At 30.5% G+C, this 22,080-nt stretch overlaps 2 protein-coding genes across 3 annotated transcripts; one reads left to right on the forward strand and one right to left on the reverse strand.

Annotated features, from left to right (window-relative positions):
* The first annotated feature begins 4,940 nt into the window (after positions 1-4,940).
* On the forward strand, positions 4,941-13,988 carry LOC111634298 (coiled-coil domain-containing protein 65-like). Of its 2 annotated transcripts, none has more exons than XM_023379035.1 (8): positions 4,941-5,225; positions 10,158-10,410; positions 10,484-10,707; positions 10,867-11,034; positions 11,133-11,210; positions 13,264-13,404; positions 13,524-13,622; positions 13,709-13,988. In XM_023379035.1, exons 1-8 carry the CDS (start codon positions 5,181-5,183, stop codon positions 13,892-13,894), a joined length of 1,194 nt encoding a protein of 397 aa, XP_023234803.1. In that variant the 5' UTR covers positions 4,941-5,180; the 3' UTR covers positions 13,895-13,988. The 2 variants fall into 2 exon arrangements, with proteins under 2 accessions (XP_023234803.1, XP_023234802.1); XM_023379034.1 differs by having other exon boundaries at positions 10,867-11,064; positions 13,709-13,984.
* Positions 13,989-16,134: 2,146 nt separating this feature from the next.
* LOC111634292 (cysteine proteinase COT44-like) lies at positions 16,135-21,990 on the reverse strand. Its single transcript, XM_023379029.1, has 4 exons — positions 21,972-21,990; positions 18,200-18,372; positions 16,415-16,490; positions 16,135-16,334 (listed from the first exon to the last, which is right to left on the reverse strand). Exons 1-4 carry the CDS (start codon positions 21,988-21,990, stop codon positions 16,135-16,137), a joined length of 468 nt encoding a protein of 155 aa, XP_023234797.1.
* Positions 21,991-22,080: the final 90 nt, after the last annotated feature.

Raw genomic sequence — 22,080 nt, forward strand, 5'->3', positions numbered from 1 at the left:
AATACATAACAAAATATATTATATTATATGAAATAAATACTATACGTGCCATATATTTACGTAATTAAATTAATTACGTTATTAAAAAATGTTTTTAGTATATCGAATTATATGTAAAATATTACAAAAGTGCATAGAAAATATGACACTTCGTAATTTATTACTTTTGAATTTGATTATAAATACGAATCGAGTTTTATTATTATAATTTTATCGTTTGTTAACAACGCTAAAAATTCAGAAAATAAATGAAAAAAAGATTGAGTTTGCAAGATTATTTTAGTCATTTCACAAAGAAAAACTTCAGCGACGAATTGCATACTTTCCCGGTAACATTTAAAATTGCGTGTGTGGCACCATCTGTTACGATATTTTATTTTAAAAAAACTTTTTATATCTTTAATTATTATAAAATGGAAAAAAGCTTAATTTTGAGAATAAGGACGGGTTTTATAAAAAATTTGTCAATGCTAATAACTAGTAAAGTCGTCATTAAGTCCGACTCTACTCGAGATAATGCACACGACCCCTTTATCTCCCCATCTCTCCCACCTTTAACCACCAAAATTTAATAGTGTCGACTCCCTTAATACACAAATCTTCCTGCAAAATTTCAGAAATTTTCGAAAAAAGTCCAGGAGTTATTAACTTTCAAAGAGGGTGAAGAAAATCGTGCCCCCTTCACAAACACAAACATCCATACATACAGGCGGAAAAAAACCCGAATATTTTTCATTTCTTGACATTTCCCAAGTCTAAAATATAAAAATCTTGGGGGTCATTTTTTGAACGATCGGTATAACAGAGCCGGGAAAGTAAATATTTGTATCTTCTATCTAGCTACATACTGTATATATATATATATATAATATTTCTGGTTTAGTTTATTTGGTTACGATAACTCGACACGCGAGAGATCTGCCAAGGGGGAATGCTTCCGAGAGAACTTTCTATGAGAAACTGACCCCTATTTAGGTGCTACAAAGATGAAGAAAACCCGGAAAACTCCAGCCAGATTCGAACCCACGATCAACTACTTTTTGAACGGGCTTGTGTACGTACAGTCCTTAAATCCGGCCCTGACTGTATGTATAGGTATATAATATCGTAATTATAAAGATTATAGTGTATGCGACACATCTAATTAAAAATGATTCCTTTATAGACTCACATACATTGTAACTTTTACAATCCAGAAGGGAATAAAAATTTTTAATTAAGGTGCGTTTATAATTTTATCAAAGATGGCAGACCACGCATCTTAGATAAACAAAAGATATGAAGCTGTGGTACAGTTATAACTGGGAAACTGAGAAGCTGTAAGAATTTCTTTATGAAATCTTTTGATTGGCGTAGTAGATCTACACTTCATAAATGATTATCTACAGAAGAAAATAAATGGGCAGATGTGGGTATTTTCGAGTAATTTTTGAAGATGTAGGTAATTTTTCACATTGGCAATGCTGGTAGATAAACCACATTGTTTAGAAGAGAATAGATACTGGGTAGTTCCGAGTGACGGAACGGTTGGCCAATTAGATACGTAAGGTTCCGCCTACTTTTTATATTTTGTGTTATAAACACCGCCGCCAAATTAGTCGGACGCAGATGACGCCATTACTCAAAATTACGAATAAATGTCAGAACTCAATTTGTTTTAAAGAAAAATGCATCCTATCATTACGTTCCATCAGCCCGTTGTAAGATTAATCTTACCATGACTCATAATTCTGGAATTTTATTGTATTTCATAGTTCATAAAAACAGTTTCTTGAGAATTATCTATATATATAAAGAATCAATTTTTGTTGGTTTATCTTTTAAACGAATCTTAACCGATCTGGACCAAAGTTTGTATTACTACTTTTGATTCTATTATACCTTTATAATTTTCGACTAATTCCATTAAATATTCTGTTTCCCGATGAGAAAAATCGGGTTGTCGACTTCTTTTCTTGTCTGCCATGTTTGTATCTAAGAGCGTATTACGTCTGTCCGAAATGTCCAATCAAATAACGTGTAAGAAAATTTTCTAGCAACGCTAGTGTCGAAATTATTAGATTCACTAATCCTGTTCCTAGTATGTCGGGATTTAGTAATCCTTCGCTAAAATTTGTTGGTGGAATCCTCGCGTCAGTAATCTCGATATAAGTCTAATCGCTGGATTTACAAATACCACGATTAGGCAACGTTGGTGAAACACCCCGTTAGACCCTTGAATCGACAATAGAGTACAGCATGTATTATGTTGCAAATATTTTTCCCAAAAGCTCGAGAACGGGGTTAAGTTTTCAACACTCTTTCTTATACACAGCGTGGAAAATAAAAAGGGCCAAAGAGAAAGAGTGGAAATTTCAATTTACAGAATTCGGTTAATGTTACGTAATGTCGACTAAAATGGCCGCGCTTCCGACTGTTCGTGCCCCCGACCGACCTCCCGGAGGGGAGCCGCCGGCAGGCCATCGTGTGTTTAACGTCACTAGTTATTAATTCACGGGAATTCTTGAACAAAGTTAAAAAAATAATAATAAGGAAACGTCTACTAAACATATACCGTGTTTCCCCGAAAATAAGACAGTGTCTTATATTAATTTTTGCTCTGAAAAATGCGCTAGGTCTTATTTTCAAGGAATGTCTTATTTTTTCCAGGAAGAAGAATTCACATTTATTATTGAACAAAAAAAAAATTCCCAAGTCGAACTTAGACGAGAGTGACGTATATTCGGTTTGTCGAACTGTCGCCTTTTTATAACGTCAACATCGGACTCGATGACCAATTAGTGCTTACTGAATCGTAGCACTATGCAAATGTCATGTGGCGTGATTCCCGGCCGACCAATTAGCCATCACCAGCCGTAACGTTATGCAAATCTGTGATTCCCAAGCCATAGTCTTACGCAAATCATGCCGTGTGGCGTAATTGTCTGCTGACAAATCAGTCACTGTACTTTCAAAAAACCAACGGCCACTTTCAACCATCTGTCGATGACCGTTACGACTAAACAAAAGCTTTGCTAGGTCTTACTTTCAGGGGGAGGTCTTATATTTCGCAATTCAGCAAAATCTGTGCTAGGTCTTATTTTCTGCAGGTGTCTTATTTTCGGGGAAACACGGTAGTTAATCTAACGGAAACTAAACGAACCTAACCGAAGCGCCGCCATTTTAGTCATCATAGGTAGCATTTACCCGGAATTCTCTACTCGTACCAGTTTTTTACTTTCGGCTTTGAATTATATTAATTTACAACGAAAATGAAGTTTTTTTAAGAAATAGAAACAAACCTGTAAAAATACCTCTAAATGTATATACATATTTTTTGTCAATTTAATAATTATTAATGTCCAAGTTGACAAAAAATATATGTTAAGAAACTAAAGGACAGTAAGGCAATAATAATTACCTTTAAATGTAATTCACCTCCAAATTCAGCTCTGGACAAAAAAGAAAACGGTGTTGAAACTGCCTCGCCGAATAATTCAGCAAAATCTAACCATATTCACAAATCGCGAATACAATATGACAGTTCGTTTCTCCAACGTTTTCCGGAATGGTTGATGCGAGATTTTCCAAGGGGTATCTGGAAACATTGAAAAAAAAAAAGCATTTACAACTTCAGAGAATGACGAATTTAAGAAAGATTTTTAAAAATTCGTATGTGTAGCTATGATAGAAGTTTGATTTTACAATAATTTTTTGTTTGTGAATTTTATTTTCGAAAAGTTTTATGTTAAGAAGATACCCCTCATTTAGAAAAAATAAGGCTGGCCCTTTGTTATTGTTAATATTTACGCGACTGCGCTAATTTGTCCCGGGCAAGATACGTCACAGAGTGGGTTAAGATCCGTTTACCCGAATCTCACTTCCCGGAATTCTATTCGAGAATGTCACAATGCTTTGTTTAATTCCGAGGAAAAATTATAAGTAGAATAATTCATATATTTTAAGAAAAAAGGTACGCTCGTGTCGAAACCCGCCATGTCTTCAAATTTTTAAATCTATGAACAATTTCAGTAGTTAAACATTTTTAAAATAAATTTTTTAGTTCATATTTTTCGTAGATAGTTTGGCGCCCTACTTAATTAAACAATTAAACAGGGCGTTTTCATTTGTTTACCCTTGCCTTGGCTTTGGATCGAAGTATACCCGATTCAACGGAAATGAGACAAACGAGTTTCTCATCGCTCGTTGTTGAGTGCAAAGTAGTGAAATATCATCGAAATCCTCGCGTATACGTTTAATTGAAGATTTTCTTATATCTTGGGTCCCTGGGATCTTAGATCGGTTGTATACAGCAACGCAACACGTGGGCGATCTGCCGGAGGGGGTGCCTCCCGAGAGAACTTTCTAAGGGAAACTGATCTCTATTTAGATGTTACTACCGTGAAGAAAACCCGGGATACTCCACGTAACCAGCCCGTTGGCCTCGTCCTTCACTACCTTTGTGGGCCTGGCCGAACCCATAATGGGCTTGCGTAAAAAAGATACCCTCTTAGTGCCCACTGGGCGGAAAGATGTAAAAAAAAAAGCTACTTCTGCTGAAATATGACGTAACAGAAGTCGGGAAAGTAAGATTCTGGGAAACGTGGATAAAACACACATGGTTAGTTTGAGTTGAATTAATTCGTCTAAAATAATTATTTAATTTTCCCGCTTTTAGGGTGATGCACAATAATCGTAGTAGCATCCCATCATAGAAATCAGAGAATTTACCGGATTCCCTATTCCCAATATCCTTAAGGTTATGAACTAGGGATGGAAATTCCAGTTCTACTTCTAAAACAAATTATTACATGTAAATTATTTAAAATTAATCATTTAAAAAAAATTAATTAATAAAAATTAGTCGGTTTAATTTATAAACGGGAGTTCAAAATTTAGCTAAATTGATAAAATCGTCTGCTTCTGCCAATAATTACTACTTGAGGGCGCTCGAGTCACTCTTCTAGCGTATTAATTATTAATTAATTATTACTATTTTCTTCTATCTTTGCGAAAAAATAAATAACACACAGAAAGAAATGATATTGTCCAGTCGTATTTCTCACAGACGACGGCAATAAAAAAAAAAAAACAATTAAAATGGCGCAGTAGAGAACTATGGGAAGTATCTGTTGCCATGGCAACCAAGAGACGCCAGTCATATTTTCAAAACAAGACATATTTCTGCGTGTTAATTAACAATGGAAGAACAATTAAGAAAACAATTGGTTAAACAGTTTCTGGAGGTAATTTCGGAGTTTGTTCAATTATTTTAATTTAGATATTTCTTAAGATTAAAATTAGTTTTTAATCTTAAGAAATATAAAAATTAATCAATATTCTGAATATTCTTTCAAATGTTGTTATTACATTCATTTATTCAGAGAGAAATCTTATTATATTAAAAATTGTTAAATGGAAAAACGTTTAAATAAATTTTTGGTGAAAAATCATTTTACAAAAATTATAATCTTTTTTATTTTATGTATTTTATACAAGATGTTTCAAAACAGATGGGCAAGATTGTGGGGTGTAAGAACACTCCAAAACAAACTTTTCTCGTCATAGTATGAGTGGTCGAATCAGAATGGCAAAGGTGGTAGAGAGTGCTTCCTGGCAAGTATATGGCACTTTTTTGTCATAGAACGCAATGGAACGGCATTCCGCCACCTTTTTTCAATATATTTTAAAAGTTTTAAGAGAATTTCTGAAAATTTGATGTTTGGTCCACGTTGAATCGTTCTGTTGAGCATAGAAGATCAGCAACAAAATTATTAAGACTGTCCTGCTCCTACTTGTGTACCGAATCTTGTGTGCGATGCGTGTGTACTGCAAACTTAGTTTGTGGTGACTGTGACGTATTGCTGGGCTCGTGTTTGGTCGTGTCGTGATTTGGCGGCAATGCGGGAATCGCAGTGCTAATTGCGACCGGTGACTGTCGTTTCGACTGTTTTATATTCTAGCCCGGGACGTCCCCTAGTGGGCATTCCACCACCTTTTTTTTCCGAAAAAAAGCACTGCAAGTATATATTTTGCATGTGTGGTCGTTTGCGACCTCGACGTCCGAAGAGAAGGATCGTTATTCTGGTGCCGAGAAGGCCGGCGTGCATTTCGTATACGGAGCTGCCGACGGCAGTGTCGTGGAAGCTCGACGAATGTACCGGGAGCGTTGGGCCTGTTCCCGATTGGAAAACGTTTGAGTGTTCGTAATGGCAATCGTGTGTGATGGGATCTTTCACAGTGACAGGCGTGATGTGGGCCGTTCCTGGATGGCAAGGATGTCAAATACGATAGAGAGCATTCCCTTTATGGGGAAAGATCGGTCGGAAGTAAGCGGGAGAACCGTAGGGTGTAGTCTTAGTGTGGCTCATAGTACTGTATGGTGGGTGTTACGTGAGCAATTGTTACACCTCTACCATTTGCAGAAAGTCGGGGCCTTGACAGATAAGGATCTTTCTTGTGTGGAATTTGCCCACTGTTCCTATGGCATAGTGTAGTGTAGGCAGATTTTGCGGCATTTGATTCTTAGACGAAGCTACCTTTGTGCGTGATGGAATTTATAATGTGCACAATGTGCATGCGTGGGCCATCGTAAACCCACGTGCAATATAGTGGCATTACAATCGGCAGAAGTTCTCTTTGAATGTTTGGGCGGGGATAATCCACAATTACTTAATTTGGCCGTATCTTCTACTAGACTGCCTCGCCGGGAGAATGTATTGCATTTTTCTGCAAGAGGTATGTAAGAAGTCTTCCCAGATTTTCTACAGGAATGTCCATCAACCATTTGATGATGCATGTAGTTCCAGCACAATGGAATACCAGTCCATTTTCGCTCTAGTGCAGAATTACCTGAACACTATATTTTCATGCCGATGGATTGGGTATGATTGTGCCATCTCTTGGTCTCCATGACCTCTGTCTGTCCTGTCTCAACTTTTTTCTGGGGACATCTCGAGCATTGTGTACAAGACTCCCATTGAAATCCAAGATCATCACCTGAATTAGTGTCACTGCTGCAGCTATGCATGAGATGGCTAGTATTTTCCAAAAAATATGTGATTCATTCTGTCAACACTGTGAAGCATGCATCACAATTGGCAGTTGCTCTGTTGAGTAATTTCTGTAATTATCCATTACAAAAAGATTCTTTTTCATGTTCAGTGTCATTAATCATTACTGTGTTTGTGCCTCAATACGTCACATTTGACCATGCGTTCTATGATTAGAAATGTTTGTTTTGGTTGTTCTTTCACCTTTAAAGTTTTGCTTATTTTTTTGAAACACCCTATATTAAATAATGATAGAATCTGAATTTGTAAAACTTTGCTGAAATTGAAAATTAAAGATAATTATTTTAGCAAAAATGCTGATGTAGTTCTGGCAATGGCCAGTGGATAAAATCACCAAACACTAGTAGTTAACAAACATGTGCTGTAATAATTTGGCCTTGTGCATTCATTTTTAATTATGAACACAGGAGAATAAAATAACATCATTCAATCCTGCAGTCAGGACTGGACTATACAATTCCATCTTCCAACACCCATGCCTAAAAAAGTTGAATACAATACAAGACTAAAAATGCTAAATATTCAAATACCTGCATATGATATTGGAGAAACTCTACCATTTGTAAATTATCAAGGACTGGCAAAGATAAAGTAAATAGAAAAAGAGCTCTCAGAATATATTCTACCCCTGCAATAGATGAAAGATTTAATTAACAATTAGTGTACCTTTCTACAAACAGATCTTTAACAAGAAAAGTGATGGAGCATAAACATAATATTGATAGCAATAATCCGGTAATTATTTTAGCATAGTTTGCAATAGAACCTGTAGTATATGCAAATCTTAACAAGGCCAAATTATTACAGAATTTGTTTGATGAACACAAGCTACGAATATTAGAAATATTTAAGGCCAAATTAAAAGGAGATGCATAATTAATAAGGACTACAAATCTCTATTTGCCTCATGGCAATCTTTATACAATAATCCACATAAGAACATTTTGTCACACACATGTAGAAATACTGTATATATGTTTATTTGTTTTATAATCATTTAATGTTTTATTTTACTTATCAAAATTCTTCATAATTATGTTTTTAATCACAAACATATGAGAAATATAGCATGTTCTATATCTTAAAAATAAATAACATCACTTATTTAGTAACATTCCAATATTGAATGTTATCAAATTGAAGCTAGATTGGAAACCTGATGCAGACTTATGAAATATGTCAAAAACATTTGTTTTCTTAATAAATGCATTTTCTGGAAATGCAAGGATGGTGTTAAGATTTTCATATTAATCATGGTTTCAGCATTGTTCATTGGTTTTAGCTACATCACTTTTTTCTTCATTCTATTTCTCCAAGTGTTTGGTTATTATTGTCTTTTATGTTATTATTTTGATTATTATTGTTTATGATTGAATTGTCAAAGTTTATCTGTTTCTTTCATGTAATATATTCTTTAAATTTGTTGAAACTATTCTAATATTAAATGAATTGTTAAATGACATTTCATGCCATTTCTTTCCATTCAAATTCATGTCCCTTATTGATGCAGAAAAAAATTTCTAATGAATCACAAATTGGAAATACAATATACAAGTATGTTTTATATGAGCTGTTTTTAGGCCTTATTGATTAATTCCCTTCATTATGCAAAAATGTAAAAATAGTTCATCCAAGGATTAATCATAATTATTTTGTGTGTCATTAGATAAAAGCTACAACTGTAATAATACAATCTACAATGTTTATTTAAATTTTAATTTTAAAAGGAAATTTTTAATGTATATTATTTTATCAATTTTCTTTTGTGAATTAATCAATTTGACAAATGAGTGGATCATGTATAAAACTAGAGGGCTAAGTTTTCTGATTTTCAGAAAATGGGATGAAAGTGAAATGTTATTAAAACAAACGAATAGCTGGAACAAGAAAATAAGAAGATACATATGGTCAGCCTACCACTGATCTATCATTAATGATAGCTTTAAAACCATCAATGTTTTCATACAATCATACTGCACTACACACTGTACAACACCTATAGACACCTACTGCATACAATAATTATAATACTTTTTCTAATACAAATCAGAATTTTTTTTTGGTAAAAATGGACAAATTAGGGTATTTTTCAATTGACACAAAGTATCCAAATCAGGGACAAATCCCAGAAATTCTGGATTTACAACGACTCTAAATATCTCTATCTTTTCCTTAACTTTCTACTCATTACTTTAATGGAAAAAAATTCAACAGTTTACTTAATTTTGGCAAATTTAAACATAAGAATTACAGAAACTGGAGAAGTATCTGAATGAAATAACTTCTGCAATGTACTTTAATACCACCAAAAATGTTTTGACCTATTCACATAGGTCTTCATCAGCTGGAACAACAAAAGTTTAAAAGAAAAAGAATACAAAGAACATACTAAATAGAATAGAACGTGTTTAATGTTTTAAACTCAACATAAGAAATATTATGATAATTAATTTTTATTATGTTTTTTATTTAATATTAAAAATGAATTAAAAGTATATAAAAATTCCTTGTGGTCGATACAAGATTGCTTTATAAATTTCTAACATCTACAAGTATTTGAGTAAGTTAGGGTTCTTGGGCCTAATAATACTAGCTTCATCCCATTTTACTCATATCCATGCTGGGTGGCATAGGCTTTAAGTTTTGCATTATCCAGATGTTTTTCCACCATGTACTTTATGTTTTTTCTTTGTGGTAAATTATGTCCAGTAGCTTCTACATACATTAGTTGTCTGTTGAATTAGTAGTTCTCTAATGGGATGGAGTATCCACCCAAGGAGTTGGTGTATCAATTCTGCGACTTATCATTTCTTGGAATTCTAAATACCATGAGATTGTGCATATAGAGGTGGTTTGTTATTTCTTCTAATCAGGTCATTTATTATGTTTTATTATCTAATTTTATTTTTATTATGTTGAGTTTAAGATTTTACACATTCTGGTTTATTTAGAATGTTCTTTGTATTCTTTTTTCAAATTTTTGTTGGTTCAACTGATGAACACTTATTTGAGTAGGTCAAAACATTTTTGGTTCGTTAAAATATATCACTAGAGTTATTTAAGGCATGCTACTTATTTCATTCAATTATTTTTTATATTTTTTAGTTTAAAATTTTTAAAGAAAATGAGTTGGCTCATCTGAATGAAAAAAAATTAAATGCTCTACTGATACCATTATTAAGAGAGAAGAAATTAAAAGAACTTCTAAAAGATGGAGAACTGATGTTTCAACAGTTTCAGAAAATGTTAGATATGAAAAATGAATTATGTTCATTTTTTGAAAAGGAATTTCAAGTATCAGAAATGCAATATATAAGAACAATTAGTCATTATTATGAAATTTTTAATGAAATTATTGGTAAGTTTATATTTTATAATGATTTTTCTTTATTTTTTTACATGTAAAAACATGTTACTTATAAACATTTCAGAAATATTTCAGCATAGAGCCCAAGATATATATTTTAATTTATCAAGTCAACTAACATTTTTCAAAGAAAAATATGAAAAGACATACAAAGACATAAATGAGAGACATAATGATGATATTAGAAAGATCAATGAGATAAAAATGGAAGAAAAAGTTAATTACGAAGAAAATCAGAAATGTTTAGAAGATAAATATGAAAAACAGATAAATGAGTTGAAAAAGCAAGTAAATATATTAATTAATATCTATATACATCCAAGCCCAAATTATTCTAATGATCAAATAATAAGGCATATAACTATCAAACTACAACTTGACTAATTAATTTACTTAATTTATTTGATCATTAAATATATTCAAATAAAGATATTATATATTATTTAGGAAATAGATCAAAAACAGGAAATAAAAGTTGCAATAGAACCAACAATAGAAAAACTTTGGAAATTAATTATAGAATGTTATAAAAGTTACCATGTTAGCACTTTAGAACAAAGGACCTTGTATGAAAATTTAATAGAAAAAGATAAAAAATGTATTGAAGAAATTAAGGTAAATAGAGAAAAGATATTAACTGAAAAGGTAAGTTTAATTTTTCAAAATATTTATTTATTTAAAGCATGTTAAAGTACTGGTAATATACATTTCAGAAAAATATTGCAAAATTACAACAAAAAATTAAAAATATTAAAGAGTTCCAATATGAAGAGCTATATAAACAAGAAAAGGTTTGTTTCTATTTATTTCCCAACTCATTGGCAAAGTTGTTGTAGTAAAATAGAGCATGCTCCAAAAGTTGCAATACATAGAAAAATTTAACACTATTATAAAGAAACATATTTTTCTAATAGCTATCTCTATATGTTGGCCATTTCTTCAAACACACACAGACTCATCTCTCTTACTCAAACTGAATCTTGTGTTAATACAGATGTTATCTACCTAATTGAACTTTGAATGTTTATTTAGGCCAGTCATGAGCAACCTATGGCCTATGGTTCTAATCTGTAGTCCCAAGGTTTTAGTAATGCAACTTTATTTTACTGTTTTTTCTTCATGTCATTATGCAACCCTAATTAACCTAATATTTGTGACATTCAAACTAATCAGTGAAAAAATAAACTATATTTAATAAACTATCATTAGCATATATTATTTTAGAGTCTAGTGCAGTGGTTTCCAGCCTTAATGACCTCACAAACCACTAAACTCACAATTTTGAATCCCACAGACCACTATCATGAATTTTTAAAATGATACAAACATCTATAGAATAATAATCATAAAAGTTCCATTTTACTTTGTTATAATTAAACAAGTGAATTTCGTATTAATAAATTAGTGTGAAGTTTGCTGTTTGTTTGAAATAAGTTTATGGATTGTTGCTTCTTTTCCATAAAGGCTGAAAACTGCACACTCACAACAGTATTTATTGTTGATTACTTATTTAAATTTTATGTTCTTTAATTCTTTGTGGTAAAAGCAACCAAGCATTTTGCATTTCTTTTGTAATACTTTGCATAACCTTGGGTCAATCAATGCCCAAATTTCTCCATAGACCACCAAAATTTTCTTGTGGACCATCAGTGGTCCATGAACCACTAGCTGGTAACTGTAGGTCTGGTGTACCAGGGGCTATGGAGTATGTTGGTACTCAGCAAGCTTAAAGCAGGAAGTCCATAAGAAAAAATACATACGGCCTGCCAGAAACTATAAAGTTCACTTTCAGCTATTTGGAAAAGATTGCTCATTATTTCTTTAGTTGATCCATGTTTTGAATCTTTTTATAATACACCAAAACTTTCAAGGGCTCTCACAGGTAACAATCAAGAGTGTTAAGGATTGGAGGATCTTGAAGACCATTCCAGGGGACTACAATAACAATCCATGAATCTGGAAACTGATGATCCAATTTTTCCATGTATTGTGACTTTTGGAACTTTTTGTAGAATAAGATCTGTGATTACTGAATTGTAAATTCTGATCATACTTTAGTAAATCACATAAAAAATTCAAAGTCTATTTTGAGAAAGTTTATGAAAGATGATATCAAATATTGATATAATTTTGAAATTATGCAATACCATTTTTCACAAACTTTATCAAAATAGTAAATCACAAAAAATTCAAAGTCTAAAGTATGATCAGAATTTATGACTCAAATAATAAAATTATAACACAGCAGAAAGTAATTCATTTTATATTTCATTCATATTATTTGATATTGAATTTTTTAAACTTCTGCAAAAATATCAAATTTATTATAATAAACAGTGCACTATCTATGACTTTTTCAGCTTGCTACTACACTGTTTATTGGAAGATAGCTATTGAGAATTGATTGTCATTTTTATTTGAGGATAACTATTAATGGAATAAATCCAGTCACTTCTTTCAGTTTATTATTATTAGAGCAACAACACAGCACTCAATACACACACACACACACACACTTACACTTAATTTCAACATACAGTAAGAGTGAAAACATTGAATATACTGCAATTTTTCAGTTTAAAATAAGCTTTATCTTTCTCCAATAGATAGAACACTTACTATTGGAGGACACTGTTTTCATCTTGTAGTTACAGTGTCCATTAGAATAAATATGGTTTTTAAAATAATTTAATTAATTTGATAGTCATTATATTAAATTTTTTTAAAAATATTAGCATCATTGATAATTAGTTAACAAATTGTGTTATATGTATTATTTTGTAAAATTGAAAGGTTTATCACTTGTAACAAAGTAAAAATCAGATTTTCTGATTTAATAAACAGGAAAATAAAGAAATTCAAGAATATTCTGTGAAAAGAACAAAAGCATTAAGCAAAATATTGAAAAATAAAAAGCAGGAAATTAAACACTTTGTCATGGAAACAGATGAAATTTTGAAATATTTAAATATGTTGATAGAGAAAGTATGTTTTTACAATATTTTTATTTAATAATTTTATGTTGGTTTTCTTAGAAATTTATCTTGTTATGTGTAGCAAAATATTCAATTAACACTTTTTCATTTTTATATTTTCTATCTTAGGCTGAAAAAATATTTAAAATTAAAGAATTATATTCAGCACTAGAATTTACAGATGAAAAAATTCAACCATATAATAAGTTATCTGAAGAATGTATAAAAGTATCATTTTTAAATTATTGTTTCTTATAAAACATTATCAAAAGAATAAAATTTTAATAAAAGTTTATCTAATTTTAATTTAATAGGAAGAGGAACTGGATTTGTTAGAAAATTTCAAGAGAAATTATAATAAAGTACTATTAGATTGTTGCATTTTAAACAAAGATATAGAAGATTTAAAGAGAAAAAATAAGGAATTGCATTTAAATCTGAGTAGTGATTCTGTTGATTTTCAGATAAATACTTGTGCCGTAAAAACATCCTGTAAATAATATTTTTCATTTTAATGAAAATGTTAAGTATTTGCATTTTTTTTAAATATTAAAATGTACATTTAATAATTAAAAATATAAAAATTTTAAATTTTATTTGTAAGTAAATATTGGCTTGAAAATATTGATAATTATAAAATTTAATTATTTAATGTCTTTTCTTTTAAGAAATTTATGAAAATATCATTATAATTGTAGTTATTTTTATAACTACAAAGTTATTTTAAGTAACTTTTGATATTGTTTCATTTCTTTGTTATTTACCAATTCCTTACTTGATCCTTTTCTTGTCTTTTTATCTTTTAAAAATATGCTATTATCAGATCAATTTAATTTAATTTAATTTTAAATAGCAATAAAAATATCTTAAATCAAAATTACCTGAATTTATGATTAAAATTTCAAAAGAAAACTGGAAAATGTTTAACTTCAAAAGTAATCATCTTAATTATAATAAAATTATTCACAAAGAGTTATAATTTATTAATGATATTTTTGTATTTATCACACATACTTCAGTATATATATTGTTTACATCTTTAGCATGAAAAACAATTAAGATATATACTATGAAATATCTTATTATGCACCAAAAATAAGATTCTCTCTCTGATTATTACAAAAATTGTTTTTCATGCTTGTATGGAACATTTTACAGTCAGTTTACATATATATTTTGTAGAATTAATATATTTTTTTTTTCTATTAAGTATATACAACATTATTTATGTAACAGATAAAATGGACTTCCTTTTTGATATTGTCCAACAAAAAAAACTGTAGATATTATTTTTTGAAAACAAATTCTTTATGTTTATTTTAGATATGAACATAATTTCAAAAACAAAATTTAAATGTCAAATTTAACTACTGTAAAATCACTGTCTGACCAAAGTTTAACTACTTTGATGCCGACTACGCTAATTATCGACAGTCAGAATAATTTTTATCTAGAAAAAAGGGTAAATAGCTTGACTTGACATTACTATCAATATAAAATCCAATATTAAAAAGATTATTTTAGTAATTATTTTATTCATTGCATTTTGCTTTTGCTGTGTAAAAACTGACTTTTATAATGTTATGCTTTAAACATATAAAAATAGCCAGAAAACAATCTGGAAAAGTAATAATCAATTTTCTAATATAATTAATTTGCCTAAAAGTAAGCACTATTGCTGTCTCAAATTTTAATAATCAAAATTTAGTTATTTGAGAATTATCTGGAGCAAGATTTATACTTAAATTGAACGTATGCTATTAATTTATCACATTGCAGATACAAAATTGGCTTTATCTTCTCTGGTCTTCCAGTCATTTTTAATATAATTAGTTTATATTTATCTTTAGATGAATGAGAATTGTATATATTAACAAGCAATTACTTTTTGTCACATCGTCACAATGCCGGGCTGCAATTTTTAATTAAATTTAATTTAAAATATATGCTCTCCACCTCAAATTAGTAGTGTCTTGCCCTCGTACATCGTACTTTTCCTTTAACAATAGAGTTGTGCCAGTCATCTATCTAACACCTTTTGGGGGAGAAAGTTTTGAATAACACGAGTTCCAATCTGCATCAGAAGTTCGTATGTAGTTAATCGAGGCCTTCTACCCTAAGGTTCCATATCTGGTCTTGTCTTTCATCTATCTAACTCTGTTCTTGAGATAATAAAGGATAGACAGATGGATGACAGTGGGGATGTATTGGTCTCCAATTTTTTTTCCAAAGCTTTCGGGCTACTATTTTGATATCAAAAGCTTTATAAGAAACAAACTCAATTGGTGTAATAATTTTCGTTGCAGAATATCATATTATTTATATTTCAAATAAACAATTAGTACCATTTGATAAATTTCTAGATTCAATCTCTAACTAAATTTGGCACCATATGTTTCTTATTATTAACTGTCTTCAGCATTAAAAAGAAGCATGAATAAATTTAAATTGTAAAAGATATTTTCATTCATGTGTTTGAGGCTGAAAATTTTTTGGATTAATCACTACATTTCAAATGTGGATTTTTATAGTAGTTAATCAACAGCTTTTTCAACACATTTTAGTAAAATATAAATAATTTCAAACTATATATATTTATAATAATTCCTTTTATTAAATATAAAAATATTTAATCATCTTTTTTTTTTTAAATTTACTGCAACATCTTTTGCAAGTTAACATTAGATTGAAATATCATAAAAAGTAACGACACGTGCAACAAGTTTAAAAATGACTATCATCATTGAGTGTCATCGGTTAAAACGACAAATGTGGGTTCTGTTGCCGCTCCACAGTTGTTATCTTTTTGGCTAAGTAGGAAATAGCCATCGTTTCCCCAATAAGTAGACCATGAATTCTTTACTAACCAATATTTCTCGCCAAATAATTCTCCGTAACCGACGGCTAAGACAGAATGATCCAAATCATCATTTGTGTTTCCTGAAAATAAAACATCACAGCTTTTTAAAAAGTTTTTTTTCATTAAACATTTTACATATAATGCATTAACATTTACAAACTTGCAAAATAATGAGATATTATAAAATTTATACGACGACTTCTAGTATTGATAGAAAGAATTTCCAGTGTTAAATTCTGATGCAAGTTGATTGATCTTATATTATAATTCAGTATAAATTAAAATTTTGATGAACTTTGTTGTGGAAACTGCAATTTGTATATCAAAAAGTTCTGATTTTTTTAAACCATTATTTTGTATTGTGAAAATAAAGGACACTTTTGTGTCCTCTTGTCTTCTGGCTTTGTCATTATTAACAGAAACGATTCGTCGAGACATTTAACATCAGTCAATAATGCCATTTGCTAATGGCCAAAGCATTCTTTGCAGCATTAATACAAGCTGGAAGCGATGACATAAAACATAGTCCAACAACTAGCATTTGGCTAGCCATGCTAAATAACCTTTACGTAAAAATAAACCAGTTGCAGAATTTTTAAAGTTGATAATTAATATTAAATACGTGTGATTATTATAAAGATTTAGAGTTAACCTTTGTTTTCTATAGAATTTTTTAAAACAGAGATTACATCTGGACAACAAACTCTGGCCTTCAATTATTAATATGCACAAATATGTTTTGATAATATCTATTCAAAAATATTTTTTAATAAGTAGAAATAATTAGGAAATATTTGTTGTTTTTTATATACAAGAATTTACATAAAAATTTATATTTTTATTTAAAAAGAAATAGGAAAACCAAATTTTGACACCATGATTTAGCAATTAAAAGCTTATCTTTTATGAAAATGATAGTCATATGCACTAATATCTATCTAATTAAACACCAATTTCTAATTTGTTAATTGATGCTAAATTTTTTAAAGTAAATTTTATGTAACAGTTTTAATTTAAGAAACATATCTCCCATTTAGGAATCACTAAAACTAAATTCATTTCTAAAATCAAATTACAATCATTCTCTTAATAAAATTTGAATGCAGTTGAACCTATCTATCCATCTCAAACACATTTATCTCTAAATTTATTATATTTTTCATGTTTATCTCAGAGATTTTGGGAGAAAAATATTTATCTCATAATTGGTACTTCAGTCCATAATTTAATTTCAAAGCTTGGCAACTACATTTTGATAGCATAAATTGTTGTTGAGAAACTTCTCTTGCAATATGGTAATAATTGTAATCAACAATGCTTTTCTCTGATTATGAGTTGGGTTTGTTTACTGCGACACAGCAGGTGGGCAATCTGCCGAGGGGAATGCCTCCCGGGAGGACTTTCTGCAAGAAACCAGCCCCGTTTGGGTGTTCCAAAAACTATTAGGTGAGGCATGAACCCACAACTAACTACCAGCATTTGGCAGTTTATCCGTTCGACCACTGGTGGGCTAAGGCTACGTTTGGCTTGCATCTTGTTGGTTGAAGAAAGTCTAGCATAAGAAACTACTGACAAACCATTTCTGTTAAGGTATGTCAAAAATGTTTTAATAGTATCTAATGTACTGTATTTGCTATTGTATTAATAAAATACCATACCTCCAAACCTGTTACTGTTTAGGAACCTCTGTCTCAACCTATATCTCCAATTTTTTTTTCTTATTCCCGTGAGATTTGAGATAGGTTCAACTGTATTTGCATTAAAATTTGCAGCAAATAGCTTTCATTTCTTCCACCAGTTTTTGGTAACTATTTTGCTAATTAATGGTAGTTAAATATTATAATTTTTTTAAAAAGTCTTTTTGCCATAATGCATTAACAAAGGTCAGTCAATCATCAAAAATGAAAATATAAATTATATTTAAATAAAATTTAAAAAATCTTACCACAAGCTGGTTNGTTGCCGCTCCACAGTTGTTATCTTTTTGGCTAAGTAGGAAATAGCCATCGTTTCCCCAATAAGTAGACCATGAATTCTTTACTAACCAATATTTCTCGCCAAATAATTCTCCGTAACCGACGGCTAAGACAGAATGATCCAAATCATCATTTGTGTTTCCTGAAAATAAAACATCACAGCTTTTTAAAAAGTTTTTTTTCATTAAACATTTTACATATAATGCATTAACATTTACAAACTTGCAAAATAATGAGATATTATAAAATTTATACGACGACTTCTAGTATTGATAGAAAGAATTTCCAGTGTTAAATTCTGATGCAAGTTGATTGATCTTATATTATAATTCAGTATAAATTAAAATTTTGATGAACTTTGTTGTGGAAACTGCAATTTGTATATAAAAAAGTTTGATTTTTTTAAACCATTATTTTGTATTGTGAAAATAAAGGACATTTTTGTGTCCTCTCGTCTTCTGGCTTTGTCGTTATTAACAAAAACGATTCGTCGAGACATTTAACATCAGTCAATAATGCCATTTGCTAATGGCCAAAGCATTCTTTGCAGCATTAATACAAGCTGGAAGCGATGACATAAAACATGTCGAACAACTAGCATTTGGCCAGCCATGCTAAATAACCTTTACGTAAAAATAAACCAGTCGCAGAATTTTTAAAGTTGATAATTAATATTAAATACGTGTGATTATTATAAAGATTTAGAGTTAATCTTTGTTTTCTATAGAATTTTTTAAAACAGAGATTACATCTGGACAACAGGCTCTGGCCTTCAATTATTAATATGTACAAATATGTTTTGATAATGTCTACTCAAAAATATTTTTTAATAAGTAGAAATAATTAGGAAATATTTGTTTTTTATATACAAGAATTTACATAAAAATTTATATTTTTATTTAAAAAGAAATAGGAAAACCAAATTTTAGCAATTAAAAGCTTATATTTTATGAAAATGAGTCATATGCACTAATATCTATCTAATTAAACACCAATTTCTAATTTGTTAATTGATGCTAAATTTTTTAAAGTAAATTTTATGTAACAGTTTTAATTTAAGAAACATATCTCCCATTTAGGAATCACTAAAACTAAATTCATTTCTAAAATCAAATTACAATCATTCTCTTAATAAAATTTGAATGCAGTTGAACCTATCTATCCATCTCAAACACATTTATCTCTAAATTTATTATATTTTTCATGTTTATCTCAGAGATTTTGGGAGAAAAATATTTATCTCATAATTGGTACTTCAGTCCATAATTTAATTTCAAAGCTTGGCAACTACATTTTGATAGCATAAATTGTTGTTGAGAAACTTCTCTTGCAATATGGTAATAATTGTAATCAACACTGCTTTTCTCTGATTATGAGTTGGGTTTGTTTACTGCGACACAGCACGTGGGCAATCTGCCGAGGGGAATGCCTCCCGGGAGGACTTTCTGCAAGAAACCAGCCCCGTTTGGGTGTTCCAAAAACTATTAGGTGAGGCATGAACCCACAACTAACTACCAGCATTTGGCAGTTTATCCGTTCGACCACTGGTGGGCTAAGGCTACGTTTGGCTTGCATCTTGTTGGTTGAAGAAAGTCTAGCATAAGAAACTACTGACAAACCATTTCTGTTAAGGTATGTCAAAAATGTTTTAATAGTATCTAATGTACTGTATTTGCTATTGTATTAATAAAATACCATACCTCCAAACCTGTTACTGTTTAGGAACCTCTGTCTCAACCTATATCTCCAATTTTTTTTTCTTATTCCCGTGAGATTTGAGATAGGTTCAACTGTATTTGCATTAAAATTTGCAGCAAATAGCTTTCATTTCTTCCACCAGTTTTTGGTAACTATTTTGCTAATTAATGGTAGNCGTTACTTTTTAAAAACCCAGCGAAGCGGGTCCTTGCAGCTAGATTCTAGATTACTTAGAAAAACAGTCTTTTATATATATAAAAAACTATATTACATACAAATGTACGAACAAATAAAAACCCAGCGAAGCGGGTCCTTGCAGATAGTAGTATATAAAAATATAATCCAGCCACGAGTGCTTAACTTTCCCGGCAACATTTAAAACTACGTGTGGTGCCATCTGTTATGATATTTTATTAAAAATTTTTTATATTTTTAACTATTATAAAAATATAATCCAGCCACGAGTGCTTAACTTTCCCGGCAACATTTAAAACTACGTGTGGTGCCATCTGTTATGATAACTTATTAAAAATTTTTTATATAAATTGATTGTAATGTAGATGTATAATTATGGAAACACAGCAAGGAAAATGATTTTGGGGAATTTATTGTATCCTGTTATTATGAGAACAGTTTTATGAACAAATACAGAACTTTTTAGCCATTGTGATCAATCCCTTCCAATGCCAGTGCCTCATCTTCATATGGAATTTGCTTGTAGAACACACGATAGATTGGATGAAGAAACTGAAGGAAACTCAACAAAGTCCAATATTTTACTGCTGCAATTTTATGGTTTCTTGTATGCTTGTTCAAGATGAATACCTTGCACTGAAAAATTTCTCTTTGGTCCTCTTTCCCAAAATGAGCCTGCTGTGACTTGAGAATTTGCATTTTAGAAATGTTATACCAGAGGTGAAAAATACTTAGGGTTTTCAGGAGGTGCCAATTCTGAATCTAAAATGGTTGAAAATCTCAGCCAAAATGGACCAAAAAGAATCAAACCAAGAAGTCATGAACAAAGCAATACTGGCAAAATGCTATAATAGATTATATTATTTTTGTTTTTGTGTGTGAGTTTTTGATACAATGGCCTTATTAGACCAAGGAATACCACAGTATGACAGAAGGATTAGGTTAGTCTGCAACTGTTTACAGTGGTGATATATAGCATAGAGTGTAGAGATATGTTTTGTGAGGCAAGGACCCATTGGATTTGTCCATTGTCATCCAATAGCATACACAGTGCTTTATTGTCATCTGGAAAGGTTTGTTGTAATGATGGAGTTCCTTGTGTTATTGAAAACAAGTTAAAAGTATGCAACGACTGTAAGAAAGGTCTGAAAATTAATGTAAACCGGTTGTGTTTCTGCTGTCAATTATAATAACTGTTAAATACACTTACTCTCTGGTTATAAATTGTTACAAACTGTTCTTTTACAAACAGCATCTGTTATCACTCATACAGATACAGGCACTTAAGATGTTGATAACACATACAATATAGTTCATATGGAACAAATTTTAAAATACAGCAGCAAAATCAAAGGATTATTCCACAAACAAATCACAGTGAGCCAAGTGAGATGTAGCCTATTATATGAAAGGTTGTCTTCAATAAGTAATTTGAAACAAAGGACAACCAAGTGACATAGTAGACTCTTCTTAAGAAAATTCAAACTTCCAGAACATGATTATTAATCAAATGGTAGATGTGACTGCTTCATTTACCCAACAGATGTACTTAAGCAAGAATGTAAACATTACTTGGCAGACTACAATTCTAACTGACTCATATTTATACAAGCTGGTTACATATACAATGCATTCCATCAAATAGTAGTTGTATTATGAATTGCCATTTTCTACATATTTTGCTTTTATTCAAAAGAAAGTTTCTGAGCAGTGACCAATATGGTTTCGTGCATGGAAACAACTAAGAAAGTGAATCTCATTCGTCGACACTAAATTCTGGCATTAACAAATTAATCAAAATGTTTCTTCTATTCGTGCAACAAAACCCGGCCACTGCTCCTCACATACTGCATGAACTTCCTGTCATTACTTTCTTGAGGACACTTATTTGTGACACATCCTGTATAACAAACAGTAAAAATTTACAAAATTGATCCAAAAATCTGAGGAAATAATC

The sequence above is a fragment of the Centruroides sculpturatus genome, unplaced genomic scaffold, assembly GCF_000671375.1.
Source record: "Centruroides sculpturatus isolate CEXI.00-Female unplaced genomic scaffold, Cexi_2.0 scaffold520, whole genome shotgun sequence".
NCBI lineage: Eukaryota > Metazoa > Arthropoda > Arachnida > Scorpiones > Buthidae > Centruroides > Centruroides sculpturatus.

Bases quoted from the DNA above. Each gene is read 5' to 3' on its own strand.
- LOC111634298 (XM_023379034.1), top strand. From the start codon at position 5,181: ATGGAAGAACAATTAAGAAAACAATTGGTTAAACAGTTTCTGGAG. The intron at 5,226-10,157 runs GTAATTTCGGAG...TATATTTTTTAG, and splicing joins TGGTTAAACAGTTTCTGGAG to TTTAAAATTTTTAAAGAAAA. The intron at 10,411-10,483 runs GTAAGTTTATAT...TAAACATTTCAG, and splicing joins AATTTTTAATGAAATTATTG to AAATATTTCAGCATAGAGCC.